Source organism: Paralichthys olivaceus, chromosome 23, assembly GCF_024713975.1.
Source record: "Paralichthys olivaceus isolate ysfri-2021 chromosome 23, ASM2471397v2, whole genome shotgun sequence".
Taxonomy (NCBI): domain Eukaryota; kingdom Metazoa; phylum Chordata; class Actinopteri; order Pleuronectiformes; family Paralichthyidae; genus Paralichthys; species Paralichthys olivaceus.
Window position 1 is genome coordinate 14,053,160 of NC_091115.1, and position 23,813 is coordinate 14,076,972.

Below are 23,813 nucleotides of genomic sequence, written 5' to 3' on the forward strand. Positions count from 1 at the left end.
TAGACATTTTGAGTCCATTACATGTAGATTAAATTTTTTCAGCGGGAGCCAACTATAAACCTTATGCTCCTGATAAATAACACAAGGTGGTGATATCTTAGGTCTCAGGGCAAGCTATCAATGAGTCACTGAAATCCCACATCCCTGACAACTATATGGCCTGGGCAAAACATGTGAATTAATGCTGGGTAACATAAAATCTTCATGTATGACCTGTTTAGCACATACATTATGGACTAGGGAGGATTATATACATCTTACTATCCTCTTATGTCACCTTTGTGTCACCTTAAGGTGAGTCATCATCATGGCATCACTGTTTCCCATAAATCACATAGAGTCAGAGCTGAGACATGTGACTATGGAACAATTTGCACGAAAAGAAGGTGTAAAGATTTATGTACATACACTGTGACAGTGACAAATATGGAGATGAATAAGGGAATGATAAGCCATAAAGGTTCCTGGTCCCTGAACCAGAGATGTGATAGAAAGACATGTGCGTAACATGTCCTCAATGGAGGAGCGTTAAAATGATTAGTGCGGTTTATTATTTTCCCCACTATATCTAATGTCAGTCTTCTGTTGCATATCATGTAATTATGTTATGACAGAAAATCACACATACAAACACACTTTTGTTACTTCTGTTAAAAATTTTACATTATTGGTGTAGCAGTTTTATCAGTAACACTCAGGTGGACTTTGCTTTCTGGGAAAATCCAAACACAAGGTTTATTCACAGATGAAATCTGTGAATAATTTTTAAATAAGCAGAAACCCTTCTATATTTCAATACAATCAATTATTATTCAACAATGGCTGCTACAGATTCCTAATTTAAAATTCACAAAGTGGTTCATCAGGCTCCTATAAATTTCTCATTACTTACAGAAGTTAATTTCTGATGGTCTGTTGAAAAATATAATAAAGTGGTGGCTATATACTTCTACTTCTAAGTTATGCTGTCGTTATTTGAAGGCTTTGTGTTCATATTTTGAAATTAATGTCTCAGTAATCTACAAAGACACAGATGACCATGATCTTCACCTAATAACCTGCCCCTGACAGGCAGAGCTGTGGTTCACTGCTGGTCAGCATATGGACCAAAGATCATCTTGCTGAGAGCGGCTTAAACCAGGCCCAGTGAAGGAAAAGAAACCACAGTACAATATACTAACAGAAGGGTGATTCCCAAGCCACTGAGCAAAATGTAAAGAAGCTGATAAAACAAAAAAAACCTTGACATCCTTATATGTTATGTAGAGTAGTTCAAGTTTTGATTAAAATAGTGCATTAAAGTTTTTTACTATGCACAATAACACAGAATAAGTAAAAATAAAAAACTAAGGCTGTGAAAAATACAAAAACTGTGAAGCTTATACTTGTATAAAGATGAAATAGCACCTTGAAGACTGAGGGGATAGTACAACCTGATTCATTGGACCCAAACCTCACTTTCAGAAAAAGGAAGTAGGGCACAATGTCTTTTAATTCCACTACTGCTCATTCTGTAACTACTCGACTCCACTTATTAATTCAGTGAGTACAGTAATTAATGAGGATACCAGGCTTCCCCTGCAGGAAAGTATGAAAAATATTCAGATCATTTATAAATAGAAGGAGCAGCATCCAGAGTGGGAAACACATTTGAGTTAATGAAAAAGTAAGGGACAAAATTCCAAACTTCCAGAAAGAGGAAGTCTTCCTTTGAGCTCCTCTGAATAAATGGATGCAAATTTGCATATTTTGGTAAGGGCCACAATCTGCCCATACAGTACTTGAGAGGAAATATGTGTGTCTTTGAGCAAAATGGAGGGCACACATCTGCATAGTCAGCTAAGTTTAGTTTGTGTGCTCTTTCTCATGGTGGAAAAACTGAAAATAGACAAATGCCTCGAAACAGAAAAAGACTGACAGGCGCCAGAAAACTTCAGAAAGCTAGAAAACGGAAATATGAATCGCTGCAGTTGCAGGTGCAGTGTGAGATAGGATTTTTTCTTCCTAAGTGGCGCCCCTAGCAGAGATGAGCTACAGAGAAACTTATATAACGGCTGACTTTGTCGCTGATGGTTAAAAACAGTCTCCTGCAAATCTCCCCGCTGCTTACGGCAGCGCTGACGAACCATGCAGCTTCCCCACGACTGTCAGTGCTCTTCAGAGTGACAGCCGGGATCCTGCTGCTCAGTAACACACACACATATGCAGGAATCTGTACACACACACAATGCATGCGAACGAGTGCACACACAGTCTTAGTAGTTGAAGAAGCAAACTGTTTGTCAAGCACGGTCAACACAACACAACACACAGTCAAACACAAACTTGTCTCCAATCCCCTAACGCTTCACATAACCAAAAAAATGCAGAGCCAGCTGCCACAGTCCAGCCCTGAAAGAGAAGGGTGAGGGGGGGTGGGGCAGACTCCAGCATGCAAAAAGAGAAGGACCCCGTTACTTATTCATGTGTCTGCTGAGAACGGGAGCCTGTGTCAAAACATTCTCCTCTGGTGTCTCTTCTTGACAGTAAAGCCTTGAGTATGCACTCATCTATGTTGCATGACACACAGGAGGGTATTTTTAGAAAGGTGCTTTTAGCCAAGGCTGAATTCACCATTGTTTTTGAAGCGGCTGATTAAAAGAGGGATCTGAGCCTTAGTTCTGCTTTGGGGCAGATGGTCAGTTTCAGGAAATTCTATTCAAAGCAGAAATTTAAAAAACACCTCCAAAAGAAACTGCATATTTGACACTAAACTTTCTGTTCTGTTTCTTTCACGCTTACTTTTGCTTAATACTGTTGGTAAAAAAGCATCATCAAAACCTAGACTTCTCAGGTTCATCCTCCTCCTTCCAAACTACCTGCAGCAACATAACTTCCTGTACAGCGGAGTAGTTTCCCAGGGATCAGGGACACCCACAAAGCTGAGTTGTTCAGAAAATGCAGATGAGCAATATATAACACCACCTATAATGACATCAAGCACATATGTCATGTAAGGTTTACTGCAGCAAACATAACCCCACACTGTTTGAGCCCCAGATGGTCTCAGTCACCTGCTGGACATGAGTTTATATCTGATGAGTCACTGAGACGCATTTCCTTGGGGGTTCTGTTGGTTGGGGATAAAGCTGTCATGAGTGGCAGCCAGGGGAGTCATTACGGACGGACAAAAGTGCAGAGAATAATGAGCCCCATGGGAGCTCAGTTTATGTACGCAGACCGACTCCTGCTTTCTGCCTCCCAGGATCTCTCTCTGCTTCTGCCAGTTTGCCAGCAGAACTGGGGAGTGAGGGAAGTGCACTTGTGCAAGTGTGTGAACGTGCGTGATTGGGGGTGTGTGTGGCTGCATGTGTGTACCTTCCTCAATCAATGTTCATACATGAGAGGAGATGCAAAAGAAAGGAAGAGAAGAAAGGACATTTTGACGTTCAGCATTTCTTTCCAAATAATTTGTCCCAAACTGGACTTCAAATCCAGGTTCCACCCATAAAAACTTTCTCACTGTACGTCCACATGCCAGAGACAAAACAGGAAACTGAATAGCAAACTTTTTAGACCATAACACCTATGAAGAGGCTTTTGTATATGCACACAGAACAGATGTTTCTATTTATACACAGCTGCTGCGTGGAATACATTTCTGTACAATAAATTATGTTTATACAAAACCTTAAATAAAACTTGTGTTTGAATGGAGAAAATACAGAGGAAGAGATTCTTCAGTGTCTTCGATTTTTTAACATACAAGCTCAAGAAGACAACAAAGACCTTCTCTACAGCAAACCTGTTTCTCCAGGGGCCTTTTTCATTATATGTTTTAGGTTGGTCTACATCTATCTATAGCTCTGTTAAACAACCTACCGAAGAGATGTGATCACAAGTGGTCAGCTCGAAGTATGCATGTGCACACCTGGCATTCAATAATGTCTTGAATCTGTCTATGTGTATCCTGTGAGCGATCGGACCAACTCTGACTTTGGTTTCAGTGATCAGATCTCAGGGCGTATTCAGGACACATTTGGATGCTTTCAGACCTGTTCTTAGCACTTACCACTTGTGATCGCATCTCTCAGGTCTGATCAGAGGCTTAGATTAATGCAAGTTTCACACTTTCACAAACAAATAATGGCATACTTATTTGAAGCCTAAGATGAGCCATAATTACATTACATTTCATTTAGCTTTTATCCAAAGTGACTTACAATAACTGCATCAACCACGAGGGAACAAACCCAGAACAACAAGAATGAGGTTAGTACAATTTGCTTAAAAAAAGCTAAACTACAAAGTGCTACTTGTAAGTGCCACATAAGTGCAACATTTTTTTGAATTGGTATTTAGACATCATCTTCTTCACCAAGGTGTAGTCGGAAGAGATGTATCAATTAATGTCTGCAGCAGAAGATGTGTAGACTAGATGCAGAGTGGAGTGGACAGGCTGGGTTGTAAGGTTTAAATAATCAGATACTTCTGCAGTATTGCCTTTATTTTCCAATCATTAATAAAGAAGCCAAACATTCAGACCTCAACCCCACCTGCCAGGTTCAGATGCATTTAAAAATGTATTGACCAACCTAATATGAGGAAACTTGGGGCCATCAGTGAAAGAGAAATTCAACAATTTAGATTTAACTCACTTGCGGGCTCAGAATAAATGTTTTACTTATCATTTCTGAAAAATTCTTCAAAGTCAGTGAATTGATTGTTTGAACTTGGGCCTTATCTGTGGGGGATGTGTGGAAAGGAAAAGAATGCTCCTGGATAAAGAAGGAACGGATCATGGAGGGCAGATCCTGTCTCACAGAGCGAGCTAAAGCCAGGCTGAGGTGTGAAGCCCAGGGAGTAATCGCTTCGGAAATGAATTTGCCCCCTGAGCTTTGTCGTATGTCAGTGGAAAGTGACAGCTCAGCTTCTGACAATCACACAAGTCAGAGGGAGGCAGGAGAGGCGTAATGTGTATTTGTTCATGTGTGTATGTGTGTGAAACATTCATATAGTTTTGTAAGTGGAAAGAGAAGAAGGAAAGGAGGAAGTTACAGTTCAAATTCTGATCCGACAGGGAATGTGTTGCCTGCAGGCATCTTAAGGGGAAGCAGGCATCAATATTTCCTCATACTCCCTACGGCCCAGAGCACTAACACCGACTTTAGCTGAGGAAACTGTTTTATTTTTGATTTATGTCAAGTCAAGGTGAGAGACACTTTGGGCAAAAATATTAAAATGCTGAGATACAACACAAGCATGGTGAAGCTGAGACTTGGCAAATGGAAGAGACAGGCAAAGGGAGAGATTGGATAAGAATAAATATGAACCCGGTGAACTGAGTGTCAACGTCTGACAGGCAGATCAGTTTGAGACAAAGGAAGGCAGGTTAATCGCCTATTCTCAACCTCTGGTCAGGTCCGGTGTGTTTTAACGCTCGAACGAACACAGATATGATCGGACTGGCTTGACTGACTGTTGTGACAAACGTGCTTGTGAGAGCACGTAACCCAGAAGCAGCAGGATTGTCTGCACTGTGAAACTAGTGAGTAGCAAAGACACAGATACAAGCAAGCACATCTGCAAGTCGCACTTCACTCCATCTAAATGTGCCTTGCGTAACCACATGCACATTTATCACATTTAGCTTTTCTTGAAACTGACTGAGGCAATCACATGGCAATCTGAATGTCTAACCAAAATTACTGAGGAAACCAAGCTTCATTTTTTAGAGTTATTGAAATTCTGATGTATGCTGTCATCTTGGCTTAGAGTGTATTTATTCAAAGCAATATAACAAAAGCTAAGTAATTGTTGAGAGCCATATCTGATTGCATTTCAGGCCTCCCACTCCTCTTAACACTGCAACTCATTAAAAACTTGGCAGGAGTTGAAGTTGCGACACTGGGAAATGTCACTGCATCAGTTGGTTCCCAGCGGCCTTTCTGAAGGCCTGCCATCACAATCTTAGCTTGACAGCATCAAATCAATATCACGTCTTAGATGTCCCTGCAGTAGTGAGGTGTCCTGACTGCCACCTCTGTAGGACATTTACTTATTTAGGACTTTCTACTTGAGGCTTTGCTTCTGTTACTCGATAAAGTTACATATGTGATGATGAGCAAACAAGACATATAATGTGTTTGCACCATATCATCTGTCGCTGCCCAAAAGCTTTCACCTTTTTTTTTTTTTTTCACCCTCTTTCTTATCTAACCTGTAGGAAGCCTGTATAAACAAGTATATATTTTTTATTTATCAATTTCTTCTCCAACATTATCTACCTACTAATTCCTGAAATCCCTGTCTGTCTGTGGAATGAATATCTCCAAAACAATCGTATTGACTTCACACTAGGTATGTGCATTGTGTATGGCCCAAGGTGCGGTGTTGAATTTAATGGGGTTTATTTACTACAGGTGAACAGCTCTTTGTGCAGCAAAGGTGGGGCAGTTTCAGGGTTCTGCGGACTGAGTCCTGCAGCCTGTCTTTACTTGCTACAGCTTAATAACTGCAGGTCACCTTTACAGTTTCAGAAGGAAAGATGCAACCAGCATTATGTCAGACCAAGCAAACAGTCCATTCCAAACAGGCAGGTTTAGAGTGGGCACTGAACTAGTATCAATAAAGTTAGGCACTCAGGTATGAACTTCTCCACACTTAATTAATTGATTAATTTTGAAAAAACACTTGGGATATAGATTCATACAATCCTTTATGTGCAGGTGCAAATTAGCGCTGTAAACTAAAAAAAAACGTCACAGCATTCATCTAGTTCATTTTAAAAACACATGTACCATTTAGTACTAATTACTTCTTCCCGTTTGCATGCTAAGTTTAGCTAAGGTAGCTGTCACAAAGATGAATGCTTCAACGGGCTTAACATCAAATCAATGCAATTGGCTCTTAGAGGATGCGCCCGCATTTTCTGCATGGGATGTTTTCAACCTTTCTGCTATTATTGCTTTTCTCACGACTCAAAGCCCAGTCGGGTGGATTTACCCTTGCAAACGCACACCTGGCTGTAGCTAAAAGTGATTGGCAACCGGCAAAGTTACTGAGGCTTGTACTCTTGAAACCATTGCAGGCTTCTCTAGACAGGAACATCAGCTAAACGCCAAAAGTGAAAATTGAAATGCAAAATGCAGACAGGATATGCAAATTTGAATATTCAACAATGTGCTCTCTTCCATTCAACATGTCCTTGGAAAACTTAAACAGACATGGGTGCGGTCCAAACACGCATCAAACACACGTCAGCAGAACAAGCAGCGCTGTATGATTGACAGACTCCATCCTTACCTGTCTATGTCTCCCTGCATCTCTTTGCTTCCTCTCTGGGATATTTCTCGCGAAGAAGCCACGTCTGAGCCTCGGCCTGTGTTCCTTGCATACAGATGGAGGCCGCCGTCTGTGAGGTATCTGTGAGAGGAGAACCAATTAGAGGAGGTAGATGTCTGAGCTAAGTTTGACTCTAAAAGTTTACTTATTCATTTTTTTCATTTTTTTAATAATGAAAAGCAACAAATTAATTGAGCTAAACAAGAGATATGATAGAGGCTTGTTTGATCAATGGATAATCTGACTAATGAAAGCTATTTAGATATACATGTATATAATAAAATGGTGCATGATTAAGTGAATTTGTGTATCTTTGGATGTGTACATGGCAGTGAGCAAGTGGTAGGATTAGATGCGACTGCCAGACAGCTATCAGACACGGCTGATAGGACATGGGGATCATTAGTGTTGAGCTAATTAAGCTACTAATTCAGTTAATCACCTTTCCCTCATGATATGTTGCTACATTTTCTCTTCTGAGACATCTTTAACCCTATAGATGCTTCACTCCATCACTCCTCGCCTAACTGCCACTTGCATCATCCCCTGCCCCCATTAGTCCTTATGTGAAATCTTGAGTGCATGGATGCCAAGTGTGTTTGTGTGTCTGTGTGTGGAAGATGAACTGCTTTTTCAGCACACCCACCACTTGCTCAGGGTGTTTATTGCTATTGAGAGAATGAAGGTCAGAAGCCCACACTTGTGTTGTCACGATGTTTTGTGGAAGACACTGATTTATCTTCCCTCATTCATGTAATCTATTACTTGAACCTTTCTTTTCCAGGCATGACAAGCCTTGGTGCCTTGGTTGATGTCAGCAGGCTATTTGTATTGATGCACAGATTAAAAAAAACTGGTGAGACCTTGAAAACTGTGTGAATACACAGCTAACCGTGGACAGAAATGTATCCCTTATATTCATGATGCTTCAGGAGACAAATGGTGTTTTAAGTGGCATTTTAAGAGGTATAAGAAGGTCTATCTATTCTATATTAAAGCTGACGTCTTCTGTTTTAGACATCGAAGCAAAGTTGTTGAGTTAATACCCATTCATGCATGAGAGATTGAGAAATTTCATCTGCATGAGCAGGTTGTAAAATACAATCTACATATTTCAAGCATAAAAAGGCAAAGAAACACTTTTACAGCCACAATGTTTTATGTACAAGTCACAATGCTGCTTCACACCAGAGCTCAAGTGAGGTCAGGTGATAAATGGTTCAAGGTTCATGGTTAAAGTATGCCCCACCACCATCATCAAAACACTACTTTGGAACCTGCTACCATTCAAATGGATGCAATAGTAAGAAATTGTTAACCATTTTTGACAATGTTTTTTTAGCTTTTTTTGAGTTACATGAGAAGATAAATAACAAAACTCTCTTATCTTTAAATCTAACTCCCAGCAAAAAAGCAAGTAAGTTTATTTCCCAAAATGCTGATTGATTGATAGGTCAATAGTAAATGTAGTATGTTTTATACTTGATATTAATTATTTTATTATACAAAAGGTTTGTCTACATCAGTTAACACTGTAAAGCTGTCTATATTTTCAAATATGATCAACTAAGGAATGCTGAATTCTCATCTATGAATTAAGTTTAGTTTTGTATGTGACTATACCTGTAATTTACAAATATGTTAAGTCTATCAATGAGCTTCATTAATTGCACCATTAAAGCAGAAACTTGGAATTAGTCAGTGTGTCAGTGGAGGCTAACATGCTCATCCTACCCGCTGGTGAGCTCATCCATCCGGCCGTTCTTCCCTAGGATGTCCCCATCACTCATGTACCCTGCCACCTCCATCTGCTTCCCTCTCTCCAGCCCTCCTTCTCCCTTCTCCCCCTGCTCCGCCCCCCTCGCCCCTGCTGCTGCTGCTCGTCTCAGGGGGGCACTGTACACAAACCTGGTGGGGTCAGAGTGCCCACTGTAGCGCCCTGTGGTGGTGCCTGCCCCTGTTGAGCTCGCCCTGGGCGCAGCATAACTGCTGGGCATTGAGGGGGCATCGCCTGCCTGGAGACGAGGGGTCTGGGTTTGCCCCAGTCGCCAGGCCATGGGGGAGGAGCGTGCAGTGAGGGCTGGGAGACTTCGCCCATTGACCTCAGTGGTTACCGTGGTGTCGAAGGTTGTTTCTAGTGTACTGTGGAGAGAGAGTGATAGAAAGACAGAATAATGGAATTATATATACAATCTTTTTATTTGTTCTAATTATTCTATCATTATAATCAGCATGGGGTTTTCTGACAATTGCTAACCACTCTTAAAGGCTCCGTGAAGAGCCCTTTTGCAAAGAGGCTCCAATAGACCAGAAGCACAAGTCTGAAGCCATCACTGATGCCATCATATCAAGTGCACTCCTGTGTGAAGGGCAAATCATTGAGGTGAAAAGCTCAGTCATATTTTCAGAGGAGAGCTGCCACTCCCTTCAAATCGCATGCTCTATCTTCTAACAACACTTTGTGGCTGTGTGTGTGTGTGTGTGTGTGTGTGAGTGACCTTCCTACAACGCTCTTCCTTTTAGCGTGTTAGGATGAAAGGGGAGTAGAAAGTGAAAAGACCCCATGGGAACATATGTCAACCATCATGGTACATCACAAACAGAGAGGAGAAGAGGGGATGTTGTTTTCATACAACTAACAAGTGCATTTTACACAAACTTTTGAAATGTCACAGGAAATGGGGTGCATTTTCCTCCTGTATATCAGAAAATAAATGAGTTACTGTCCTGCTCAGCGTTTTAAAAACAAGTAGGCAAGTGATTTTTCTTTCCAGTTTTGCAGAATATGACAAAAACTATAAAATAATGGCCACACAACGGCAATAGCTATTAGATTATATCACATCAGTGCCAGGATTGACTACATACATTATTTTTTATATTGATATTTTTCTACTCAAGAGACTTCAATAAAATGAAAGCTTTGAATATTTATAGACCTGTGTCATACAATGACAAAATGCATATGGGGAGAGATAAGACGCGTGATAGTGGGAGAAAAAAAGGTGCACTCTGAGAACGAGTACAATGTTGGCAAAGACAGCAGCTAAGACAAGGAATGAAACCTGGGGGAGGGAGACAAAGAGGACTGACTCACTATCCTGACTATTCTTCATTAGCCCTGCAAACAGCCAAATCCACTCATTTTCTCTGGAGAAAAATCTGAAAATGTCAACTGCAGCTTTTGAAACACATGACAAAAAATCCTTGCCAGGTTTTTTTTTTTTTTTGCAAGAATGAAGCGACATCCAAACGATAGGATCAATTCTTAAGTGCTGCAGACCACTCACACAACAAGCCTCTGCAACTTAATACATCACGGCAGCCGTGGTACCTAACTGGAGCTCTCTCTGCTGGGAAAAAGAGTGCACTACATTCACATGATGAGAAAGAACAGACCTGATATAAACTAGACCCTGGATTTTTTCCCAAAGTATAAGCTTTGGATTTGCAGCCTAGTCACATATATATCCCTGTGTAAACAAAATAATGGTGTGTTGCATTACGTATATTATATATCACCATGGAAACAGGACTGTCAATATAGCGGAAGTGTAAATAGGATTATGGGTTCAGATGTGCCTGGTGGTACAGATTCTAACACTTTTCCCAATATAAGGATATGATGTTTGTATGGGAGACTAAACTGTAGTATTATCAGCATATTAATTTGTATGTAATACACACTGTGTGTCAGTACTCACCTGCAAGTGATAAGGTAGTACAGCAAAACTGCTGTTTTAATTTTGAATGATTCTGTTTTAAAAAATACATGAAACCTTACAGGTGTAAAGTGAGTGTAGCAGATGATGCAGTTGTAACAGAGGACAGCAGCTGGATATGTGGGATGAGACGCCTCCGTGGATGCCTGTCTACACTGGCCTTCCACCATGAGGTGACAAAAACACATGACATCTGAAAGCCAGGTCTCACACTTTAAAGTGAGAGAGGTGTGAGAGTGGGTGTGTGTGTGGGTGTGTGTGCATGTGAAAAAGGACAGAAGACCTCACTCCTGTAATGCTAAGTGCCAACATGAGAGGGTCAGTGATGCCAGCCATATTCACACCACATCTCTATCAACACCTCCTCAAATCAACACACACACACCCAATGACACACGCAATGCCATGCTAGAATGCAGAGAAGCCAAATGACACTGCTTATCTGACGAGCGATCACAGCTGGATATGGAAATGCAGAAATCAATTTGCTACAGTATAGAAATCAGAATCATTTAACCATTCGTACACAATGTAGTTTGCTAAATCAGCTTATCTTTATCTCCAGGCAGCAGAGAGAGAGAGTGAAAGAAATGAGACAGGCAGATAAACTGAGGGAGAATTTGTGTGTGTGTGTGTGTGTGTGTGTGTGTGTGTGTGTGTTTGTGTGTGTGTGTGTGTGTGTGTGTGTGTGTGTTTTGTAGGTGTCACCAAACCAAGTAAAACCAAGGATGTGGCAGAGCTGCAAGTTGAGGAGAGGTACTAAGAAAGGTGTCCACCTGCCACACATAAACAGACATATCCAATTAAAAAGAAAACGCAATTCTTAATGGTATGATTGGTTATCTTCAACATATTACATTAACACTTAAACTAAGTACTTGTACATAATAAAACAAAATAAATCCTATAATACCATAAGTCATTGGTTCTCTATATCAATGTTTCTCAAAATGAAGACTACATTTCCCATAAACGCTGCTGCTTTTAGGAGACTATCTGGTGTAAAGCAGAATCACAACCAAAATAAGTCCTAACAGAGGGAGACTACTTTGTGTTAAGCCAAGAGCTCAGCAGGAGAAGAATCCACATTGACAGCAGGGAGTTGCTTATTGCTGAGCATTGCTAGATATAAATACACAGGAACTTTCTCTTGCAGCTGCTAATGAGGCCTGAGAGTTGAACATGCATTTCTTGTGGAGGTTAGTTCAATGATCTTGTTAAGACCTAAGTCTGCCGCGTGACTTCAGAAGCCAGTTCTGCAAATGTCATGGACAGTATTAGCCAGTGTTCACAAAAGCAGTTAATTAAATTTTTTTGGAGTTACATTGTTATAGTGAAATTAATACAGTCTGTGGCCACAGACCTGAATTTTTTTACAGCGCTATAAAGGCAAAAGTGGGACCAATGCAGGAGTCAGTAAACCTGCAGTCCACTTTTAAAATAATATATTTTGTTAAAATGCCTTCATAAAAGTTTCAAGACTGGTCTCAGTTTCACTGTTTGCCTCTCCAGAATTAACTGGAGCAGCCCAAGTCATCCCCAGACCTCCAATGGAGCTGGCTTGAACTCCAGGGCATTCTTTACAATAACCTGAGAGTTTAGAAGAAGCCATAAGACAGCAATGTCTACAATCACTCATGCAATACCGGCAGGCAGACAGATATTAAAAGAAAGAGTTAGAGGCATCCAGAGCCACTGCTCACCACCACAACAGCACCCATCTTCAATCTGGACACCGAGACAGGTCCCGTTGCATCCCTAGCACAACCATCTTCCATCATACAAGAGAGACAGTCAGGTATGTTAAGCGCTGCAAGCCACACCCCGAGGTTCCAGTACTTTCCTGAAGTACTACTCACCAACCAGGGACTTTTTTATTCTAAAAAGTTAGCAGAAGCCTTATTTGGGCCCTGGTTCCTGCTATATATATGCAAAGACTGTAACGGGTATGGTTTGAACCCAAATGCAGCACAACAAGCATGGACAGCTGGTAACAGTCTTTATTCTCAGCTCTCAGCCGATCAGGTGACAGGCAATACAGACAGCAACAGGCAGAAGACTTGGTCAGGGACGGAAGGCAGAGGTGATTACCAGGTTTCAGACGAGGCAGGTTAGTCAGGGACAGGCAGGGTCGGCAACAAAGAATCAGTCCGGAGAGAACTGCTGGAAAGCCTTGCATGAAGGCGTAGAACAATCTGGCACCTGACTGAGAGTGGAGCTGGTGAATATATACTGGGCTGATTGCAGGTGATGAGGAGCAGCTGTGTTGGATTGGTGAGAGGGTGTGGCTTGGCTGGCAGATGAAGCAGAGGCGGAGTCTATGGAAAAGTACTGAGAGGTGGAAGGATGGGAGACTGACAGAGAGGTGGGAGGATGGGAGACTGACTGTGACAAAGACTTCCTGCAGGGTCTTTGTAGCATAAAAGAAATGGGGCTATAGTCTGAAGAATCTTGTGAAGAGGTGCATCATATTAGCTTCCTTGTTGCTGCATCATGTATGTTCTGTAGTGCATTGACAGAGACTGAAAAGTGTTTCTGGGTTTGACCCATCATTACTGTTGAGAACTTGTTGTTTTGGACTCCTACTATGTTGTTGCAATCATTGCAAATGTCTTGGTATTGAAGTGTCAGCTCTAAATGTGAATGCAAAAGAGAAAAAAACATGCTTCGTTCAGAATTATGTATGTGCACACAAACAGGACCAATGGCCATCTCCTAAATTCCAAACCAATGAATAATTTATCAGACACTGTTGTCTCTGTGCTCCAAATGTAAACACAAAAATAAACAAATCCAACTGGGTGAAGCAATTATGTTCAAAATGTCACCCGAAAGTTGCTGAAACCTCCTGGGACTAGACATGGATCTGTCTGGGATGTGTAGACAGCGAGCCGGGAGCAGGGGGAGATTTCCCTTTTCTGTTTGCTGTGCCAGGTTTGACCTTGAAGATCGTTGCATTTCTCCACATGTGCACCTGCTTCTTTTCCCTTCCTATACGAATCAACATGATTTTTCATGGCTAGGGTGGAAAGAAAACAGTGGAGGCTGTTTTAATCAGTACAGACTGTCTGTGGAGGACCCTGCACATCTGTGTCTCTGATGAACATAGTGGAAGGGAACTGAGTTACCACAATGGCCTCTGTATCAAAGTGACAAGGTCAGGCAGGGCCTCTGAAACAGAAGCTTTACCATGGATATCATTTGACCAGGGGCTTTTTGAACTCGGTCAATACTTTCAGGTAACAGCTGCTATTAGCTTCCATGCAAGAGACACTTTGCTGGGGACTGGTAGTCTTAATCTGAACCGATGCAAGAATGCTTGGAGTCTCTATGGAGCGGAGACTTCCAACTATTAGAACAAAAATCATAACAAATATAATGTAATCAAGTTAGCAACAGTTGTAATATTTTCAAAAAACTGTGTATCTAAAGGCACCAAAAATGTAAAAACCTAAATTTTTCATTGGATATCTACATTCAATTACAATATCTAGAAGTTGGTGTTCATGGTTTTATTTGCTTAATGGACAGATGGAAGGTTTTGTGCTGCAGCACAGACAGATGGGCAAAACATCTGTCTTTACTCTATTATTTTTTTTTGGTAGAGGGTTAAAGGGCATGAAACACCCCTGATTTGAGGCTTACTGTTGCCTATCTCTCTTCTCCTCTCATTTTCTGACTGATCTCCAATATCAATTACAGACTAAAAGCATAACAATGTCAAAAATGTATCAAATAATTTCAGAAATCTCTGTCTCACATGAGAGATATGTACAATATTAAAACAATTTGAATACACAGGTGACCAACGCTCTGTAGCAGCTGTGGTTGGGACTCAACAACAGCGCGTTCACAAAAACAGCAACAACAATTGATTCTCCAGTTTAGGGTTCTGAGTTGAGCTTCAACAGCTCTTTGTGTAGCCGTGGCTCAAATAATGCAGGTCACTTACAGTTCCAGAGAGACAGCTGCAAATGGGGACAGCACTAATACTTTAAAAATAGAGAATAATAACTAATACGTACACTTACTTACTTACTAAGTCATAATATGCTACATAATACTGTGATGATATCCAAAAAAGGAAAAATGTAAATAATGCAAAATGTATATATTTTGATTATATACCTCAACACCAAGTTGTAAAGGCCAGAATAAAAAGGTGGGGTCGTACAGAAGGCGTAGAGAGACAGACAGAATGATGAACATGAAAGTCATGTCTGCTCAAGCATAACAGTGATTAATTACTTAAGGTGCTTCAAAGCTTCATGGTGATTACTGCCATTTCTTATCCAGGGAAGAGATTAGGATGGACTGGCCAGGCTTTTGTCATGGACAGAATTGGCATGCATACTCAGAAGCTATTGTCACATTCAGAATATAAACACGTAGAGAGCAGAGACAGACAGTGGCTCACACTCAGGAGCTGACTTCTCTTTTTTTCCATTTAATGTAATGGTAGAAAACGATGCAGTAATCCAGACATTATTTCACTGATGCTTCCATCTTAGTGCTTATTGCGTCTCCAAATCACACACAGACACCGTGTATGATGCTTGTGCCGGGGTTCGTTGCATTTTGTCTGATGCATGTGAATGAGAATTGCGTCCTCAGACCAATCAAACACCTCAAACACATGTGGCTCCCACTAGATTAAATATATTGGTAAGACAATAGCACTGTATTGATCTAGCTTGGCTCTGACTCCTCTGTGGAAAAAAAGAATTCGAAAACAAACACGCGCACACACACAGATACCATCTGTCATGGCTGTCGGCAGTCTGGCCACCATCTTCCTTTGCACATGGGGCAAAACACACAAAAATAATAGACTGAGGAGAGAAGAAGAGGGATGAGCAGGGAACCATTTCCCGGGAAGCTGACATAAACCTATGGTTATCATTTTTGTCTTCGCCTGAGTCGCAGTCTCTGCACTGTGTGTTATGAGTCTCCCTGTTGCCCATGGCTCACAAATGGGACAGTCTTTTAAGGTGCTGGTTGTCCATCAACTCCTGAATGTCATTACATGTGTGCCAGCTGGTGAGGAAGGTGATGCCTGTTTTTAATTAAATCCAGGGTAGGTGGAGGAGAAGATGGTAATAGAGGGAGAATCATTAATACTGGGCGAAATACCGTATCTCTCCTGATCAGTGTGATAAACTGAGTCACAGGTATCAAAATCAGAACTGCTTTTATTTGCCAAGGATAATGGATGCACAAGGCGACTGACTTGGATAAATTTGTGCTGACACAACTGTGAACACAAAGGAAGCGTTTTTTTTTCTCCTTCCTTCTCTTTGGTTATTTTCAGTGGTTCAGTCATGACATCTCTGTCTTAGACTCAGCACGACAAGTGTAAAGACACCAGTTGAAAGAAGGTCTAAAGAGACTGCAGCTCTTGATAGTAACTGTTGCTATAGTTACAATCAGAAACATTCGTAAAGGTCTCTGTACTCAATCAGCATACATATTAGCTCCGGACTGATGTGGATTTTTGGTTTGGCTTGAATCAGTTTAACAATAAACTATCAATAAAAATAAAACACAAATACTAGAGTAAAATATGAACGTGAACACACGTGTTTTTCTGCTTTATCTATTATGTAAAATAAATAACTAAAGTTTTCATATCAGTGAATCAGACAACATGAATATAGATACCAATAAATATGAAAGGCTCATATACATTAATACTGGCCAACCTATAAATCAATCAGGCTCTAATACATATTTGATTGCTCTTGCTGAGGGTCAAAAGGTCTTTATTTTATGACGCTGCTAAACCAATATATCATATTAATATCTACACAGATTGAAATAATGTATAATGTTACAGGGGTAATTACCACCTGTTCAACAAGGCCTTTAGCCTCAGTTAACGCTCCCATTAGTGCTCAGTTTATTTCTTTTTTGTCCCTAGTGACACATGTAAAGCTCTTTGAATGGGCCGGGAAGCATTAAAATAGTCAATTATTCGTTTTTTCATTAGTGTTGTTTTCCAGATGTTTCCAGCCAAAAATCTAAAATGTTCCCAGCAATAAAAATGACACAGATGAAATTAGCAACAACTGGACTACCAAAAAATGGCTAAAAGTATTTTTGTCAGGTGGACACAGACTAAATTAATTATTGTGCTTCTCTATGTCTGCTGAATGTGAAAGTTGAATGAGGTGATAATATGGCAGTGATCTTTTTACGGCTTGTGCTGTCAAGTGTAAATTAATTAATAAAGTTTTAATGTCAACTAGCTTATACTAAATATATCAATCAATTACTGGCAGGAGCTCGAAATTATAACTTTTATTGACTGCCATTTACTTTACATTTCTCGTGGGTTTTTCAATTAAACAACTTTACCCAAACAAAATAACAAACCACACACACAGTGATCCAATCTTTTCATTACTCCATCAAAGGGACTTAAGAAGCAGATTTCTAATGTCCTACATCACACAGAACTGTCAGATAGCCGTAATAGCTGAAGCTGTGGGTGTTATGAAATCACCACTGACAGCAAACTCAGTTTTCTCTGCATTTGGGTTATTTATAAAACAGTGTCTAATTGAAACTGCATGATGCACAGCAGAAAGCCAGGTGGGGGGGTCGAAGCTTTGAAGCCGACCTCTACTGCAAAATGTTGCGGTACAGGTCAGACTGAACACAATAAATATTAATCTCGCACCGATATAAATAATTAAGAAAAATTTAATCAGGCGGAGATGGCGGCATTTGTTTTGACATTTGGACGTCAAGACAATGTAAATGATCCTATTTAACTGTTGTCTCAATTAATATAAAGAAAAATTCACTGAGCAGACTTTATTTGCATATGCTCTAGCCGAAGCCTTGAATGTGCTGTGAGGTTATGACTGGTTAATCGCTCGAATCCTCTTTGAGAACATGGGCAATGTTTTATATGACTTGGAAATCAGCATTTGTTTGTAGTCATTATAGCTGCATGTATATAGCCTGCACTGAACTCCAGATAATCTCCTGAAATTATCCAAAGGGGCTGTATATGAGAACACAAATGTCCAAGTCAGTTGTTAAGGACATTCATTGGAGTTTATCCTGTGATCGCCGTAGTAAATTATATTATATTATATTTGTCCAAGTGAGCCAATGTGAGAAAGTTAAAGGAGGTTATCTGGAGGATGGGCACAATGACGATGTTTGTAACATGCAACAGACACAAAAGATACAAAAGTAATACAAATATCTCAGGATGAAAAAAAGTTACATGTAGAAGGCACGGACAGAGTTGCCAAATTGGACAGACAACGAGATTTAAGAGCTTTTGGCCATAAGAGCTGATGCCAGTGTTGATGTGCTATAAAAAACAAAATGTGATCTCCGCAGCAGAGTTTATACTTTGTTTATACTGCATGCTGCGCCAACTCTCATATGAAATGAGATGTTTGTGTTGTCTGACCAGGGAATCTCCTGCTGAGTTGTTGAATATGTGAAAGGCAAAGTTTGGAGAGAGCCTTCACCCGAATATGCGGACATTCTTCACGTCTGAAAGCGGTTTATGAGTAAGCAAAGAGCGGCACCATCTGTGTACCTACCTGTGGCTAATCTGTGTCCCCCGTAGACTGGACATGGTTTCTTCCAGGTTCTGCCGCAGGTCTGCAATGTTCTTCACCGTCCTCATGCGTCTTGTCTCAGGGTCCTCTCCTGGAGAGACAGATAATTCATATGATGTACTGAGACGTTTGGAGCTGCATACACACAAAGCACTTACCCAATCTTCACAAAAGCTACAAACACACAAATGTAGAAGTGATGGGGACATCTGACATATAGAGTTTTATGAGATGTCACTGAATGTCTCAGTAGGGACAACAGAGCAATGACCGATCACGATGACATCCGTATACCTAATTTAGAGAATTACGATAAATCATCTTGTCAGGCTGCACAACATGCAGTTCTTTTACTCTAAAAAACAGATATTATTTGAAACAGTATTGACATTCTTCCTTCAGGGCCAATGCAGAAATGTCGTGCCATGACACCACGCACTCTATCAGTTTGCTCGGAACACAGTTGTGCCTGCAAAAGCAAACTCTTGTCAGAGCTCCTGTGTTTCTCTGTCAACTACGTCGAAAATCGCTGCGACTTCTGTCCACCATCGTCTGTCTCGCCCCACAGTGGCACACAGCTATGAAAGTATTTCGTATGTTCCTCACAGTGCCTCGTTTAAAGACATGACACGCTTGTTTTTCTGAGGCATTAAGACAACTCTGAAGAAGTGCTGCTAATAAGCACAGGGTGGGCAACATTTCACAACTGTGAGCTGTGGGCTCACAACAAAGTATCTGCTTGCCTGCTCCAATTAAGCCTAGTTGGCTCATCAAGCTCAGAAAACGCAGAATGGGTAATTAAAAAGTGGAATGAGACACGGACTGGATGCAGGTCACACTCCTTTCCAGTTTTAAGGTGCTCTCAGAGGGAAACTGTCTTCACTGTGGAGATGAACGGCGTGGTACGATACATTGTGATGGTATGATGAGCGTGAGAAGCTGTGTTCTGTCGCTTGTGTGCTGATTCTAGTGCTCGGAGCAGAAATACTATGGTGATTACAGTGACTGGGGCAAATGAGGGAGCAGTAGCAGGTTGGAGGTTTAAAAAGGCCCCAAGCGTCTCCTGTGGCACAGCTCAGTGCCAGGAGAAGAAAAGTGGTTCAGGTGTTTATATGTAGGAACAGGAAACAGGTTGAAATGGGAGACAAGCAGAGAAGCTTAGGCAGTTTCCCTGGATAACTACAGTATAAATACGTCTGAAAAAACTCACTTTCAGAGTTGAACATGGTGTGTTTTTTTGCACCTAAACTTTCCAGCAAAAAAAAACACATTTATTTATTTTATTTGAACAAATACCCACAGTTTACAGGATGCTGCTCTACTTTCCCTCTCAGGCATTTCTACAGTTCCTGTTTTTCACCACAAAATGATCTGATTTGAACAGACTACCATGACGCTGGTAGTATGTAGCTGACTCCAGTTTTCTTGTTTTGCTGTATGCTGTGTGACAATGCATTTTATTTGAGTCTCTTGGTTTACCAGATACAGCAATGTGCAGAAAATGACACTGACATTGAATGTATCTCCTTTTTGGAAGTGAATCACTCCAAATTTGAATCGACAAATGTGTCCTTTAACCGTTTATAATTCACTGCACCTGTACATATTTTCAATTGTGCCCTAGCTGACACAGCCGGTGTGGTAATTTTGCTTTTGCAGAGAGACCTTGTTAAATATGAGTTAAATCAATTAGTCAAAAAGCGAAGGCACAAACTAACCACAAGATCATTCACTATACAACTGAGAGAGGTCTGGGACCCTTGTATCTTTTAAAACATGTTTAAACTCCAATGACTGAGCTGTAAAAAAACTTGGACATCAAAATCTACATTACAAAAAGATACAATGAGATTCTAGGTTTTTACCCTGCCACTGAATTCAGGGTCCAATATGTGTTTACACTGTCAGTTTGTCTGTAGACCTCAGGACAGAGGAAAATCTAAAAAAAATTAATATTTATGTTCGAAGAATCTTGCTCAAAATTGAGTCAAGACCTGACCTCAATTATCCCGGAGCACGGTGCTATGACCGCGCAGGGTACTGAGCATTCTGGTATAATTGAGGTCATTCTTTGTCTGTGCAGAGCAAACACACTGAAGGTTGTGTGAGGCTGAGGTGGTGACATGTTCTGTTAGCTTCTAACACCATATCAGACGTCTACTTTATGGGCACTAATTAGAAATCAATGATGTTTCACTCACTAGACTAAGGCAGACATGCAATCATGGTGCGAAACTTTCATTCACAACCAATGCAGAGAAACTTTTGTGCCCCTGAAATGTATTCCTGTCCGAACAGAAGTTATAAAACAGCATGGAAACAGTCATGAGACACTCCCCTTTGAAGCCCAGAGAAGGAAGATCCAACTGATGAATTTTATTAAACTGGATTTCTGTATACAAAAACTCATGGCTCCAGTTATTGTAGTTCTTCTTTTTCTGTTGTTCCTTTTCTAATATCTTCTCTGCTGTGCTCCTCCCCTCAGCAGGGCCCCTTCAAGAAAGATCCAATTACAATCCCATTATCAAGAGACATGAGGAGGACCTGGTTTCAGTCATGGATGTGGATCTGGTCTCCATCATGAATGGACACTTCATGTGAAGTTGAGAGACAACCTGAAGCGTGTTTGTTCATTTAGGATTCTCTTGGTTGTGAATATGTGAGCAATCCACTGCGGTGAAGCAGAGGTTCCACCTGCACTGTCGAATAACTGGGCTCAATTTGCACCTCACCGACAAAACCACATTAAACACCAACACATTAAGTAATTCAGCAGCTCATAACCCTTAAAGAGAGGCAGACATGCAAGTTGCTAAATCCCCTGCCCCTAATATCCCAATGCAGTGGCTTGTTAAACACATGTATGCTTAGCTGCTGTTTCTACCTCAGTATCCAACATTACAGAGAGGTGAAGAGTCACGCAGCATTCATTAGGATTCAAGCTGCTGTCCAGGTCTTGGCCCAGTGAGGACGTAAAGCAGCCAAACAGGCCAGTGTGGGGGTTTTGAAAAGGGCACGGGAGAAGAAAAGGCACACACACGAAAACACACACACACACACACACACACACACACACACACACACACACACACACAACCTGCTCAGACTGCACAGCCAACTTGTTTTGTGTGCCTTGGCCTGAAAAAGACGTACAGGGATAAAAGCGTTGCCCCCAGGCACACGTTTTCTGGATTTGCTGATTTCATTATAATCAGGTTTTTGTTTTATACATTTAATTTACAAGAAAATGTATTAATTAAAATTTAATTGATGCTGGAACATTTAAAATACAATTTAATTTTTAGTTTTAACAAAACATAACATAAAATGAATAAATAACGACTTGATAATAATGATTACTTTTTTTGAGGATGATGGGTTGACTACGGTGCACTATGGGAGCTGGGACCAGGTGGAGAGAGTGTACAGAGGTAAGGATGGTGCACTTTCAAAAGGAAAGGGAATCACTTCCTCTATCCTTACCTTAACCTAATTCTAACCTGAAATATCCTCACAATGATGTTTTCAACTTTAAACACATTTAAAGGGACACGTAGGCACAAAAACACAAAAGCACAGGCTTGGTAAAAGCCGAAGAACAAATGCTGCTCAAGATAAGAGTTGACACAACATAATGCAAATCACTGCAGTTTGGGACTGACACATTTACAAACACACACACTTCAGTGCTGGTTCACTCGCTCTCCCCCTCTCTTTCAATAATGCATGATGCCCCTTGCTCCAGCTCAACACTGTTAGGGAACCATCCTATCTTGAAATTATAATACGCACAAATGCATTACAACCCAAACATGCACACCGTCACAAAACACAAGATAACTGTTTCCTTGTAGCAATTTGCCACAGATCAGCCTTGATGAAGCTTTGGGTGCCAGTCACTGCAGCCGCTCTCCCATGCACACGTATACACACACACACACCCCCCACACACACACACAAACGTAATGTGGAATTTTATGGCCTTTTTGCTAAATGTGTTTCCTAACAGGAGTTGCAGCACCCAGAAAGCTTGTTAATACGTATTAATGGCAAATACTTCCTGAGGCTACAAGCACAAAGTGCAGCAGCAGCAACTGGGTCCTTTGGAAGCCAACTTCGACAGGACGAATGGACTTTTTAAGGATTTAAATGGATTCTCAACTGTCTGAATAGATCATAAAGGTCCAGGCCAGAAACATATTTCTTCTGTCTGCTGTTAGTCTGGTCTTAAGCAAGTGAAATGCAGCTCAATCAGAGATCAGGAAATCGACTCGACCAGTCGAGGACACATTTTCACCCTTAAGGAAAGTTGTTTAAATGAAATGTTGCCCAATGAGTTTTGATTCAAGAAGGAATGCTGTGCTGCTGCTGTAGACCTCTGTATTCTTCCTGTTGATTCTCTTAGCAGTAAAATCCTCAATAAACGCCAGTGATACAGCTCCATTGGTAGCCATACATACCTGAGTCATAACAGGACTCCTGCCATGTTTAACAGATGAGCTTAACAGTCTCCACTATTTTCTTTTCCTAAAACTAGAGGATGATTTCTGTTTCATGGGTCACACAACTTTGTTTTCGAATCTTCTTTTCAGCTGCAAACAGGCCATTTCAGATGCTTACCAAGTACACTATATGTGCCTTGCAGTTAATCCTCAAGGGTTTGGGTGGTTTTGGTCATGAAGTCTTCTTTTGATTGATGACCAGGAAACATGCCCTCCTACATTCTGGAGATGATTCTCAATTATCCACAGGACATGATACCGCCAATCTCTGATATTCCTAGACATTCACTTTTGTGAGCCTCATTTCTATCTTCTTCAGTTGCATTGTCTCCTCTTAACTTGTCACAGACAACAGACAACTCCACTTCATTGTAAATGGTAGCTCATGACTCTTAAACAACCCTTATCCTTGTGTGAGATCGTTTGCACATAAACTAATGTCAAGATGACAAACCGCTGGCTAGGAAACATAACATTTGAACCCTTGCAATTTGGTTGCAATGTGTTGTGCGTCTATATTTTACACACAGTTCTTTAAATATTGACATAAACCCACTCAAATTAATGCAGGGACTTAGCACTTTAATGTAGTATCTGTTATTTACAGATTCAATAAAAATGTATGAAGACGTGTAACGGTTCAAGCAACGTACTGGACTGTACGCCCTAAATAAAAAGAA

At 40.8% G+C, this 23,813-nt stretch overlaps 1 protein-coding gene across 22 annotated transcripts in view; it reads right to left on the reverse strand.

The window, feature by feature from the left end:
• The window catches only part of nav3 (neuron navigator 3), a 383,327-nt gene that overhangs the window by 44,675 nt on the left and 314,839 nt on the right, over window positions 1-23,813 (reverse strand). For 20 of the 22 annotated variants that reach the window (XM_069520097.1, XM_069520098.1, XM_069520095.1 and 17 more), the window contains 3 exons: window positions 18,614-18,722; window positions 9,058-9,465; window positions 7,285-7,404 (listed from right to left, as the gene is read on the reverse strand). In XM_069520097.1, coding sequence (XP_069376198.1) covers window positions 7,285-7,404; window positions 9,058-9,465; window positions 18,614-18,722 — 637 coding nt within the window. The remainder of the gene's footprint in view (window positions 1-7,284; window positions 7,405-9,057; window positions 9,466-18,613; window positions 18,723-23,813) is intronic. The other 2 variants (XM_069520096.1, XM_069520099.1) reach the window with 1 other exon arrangement.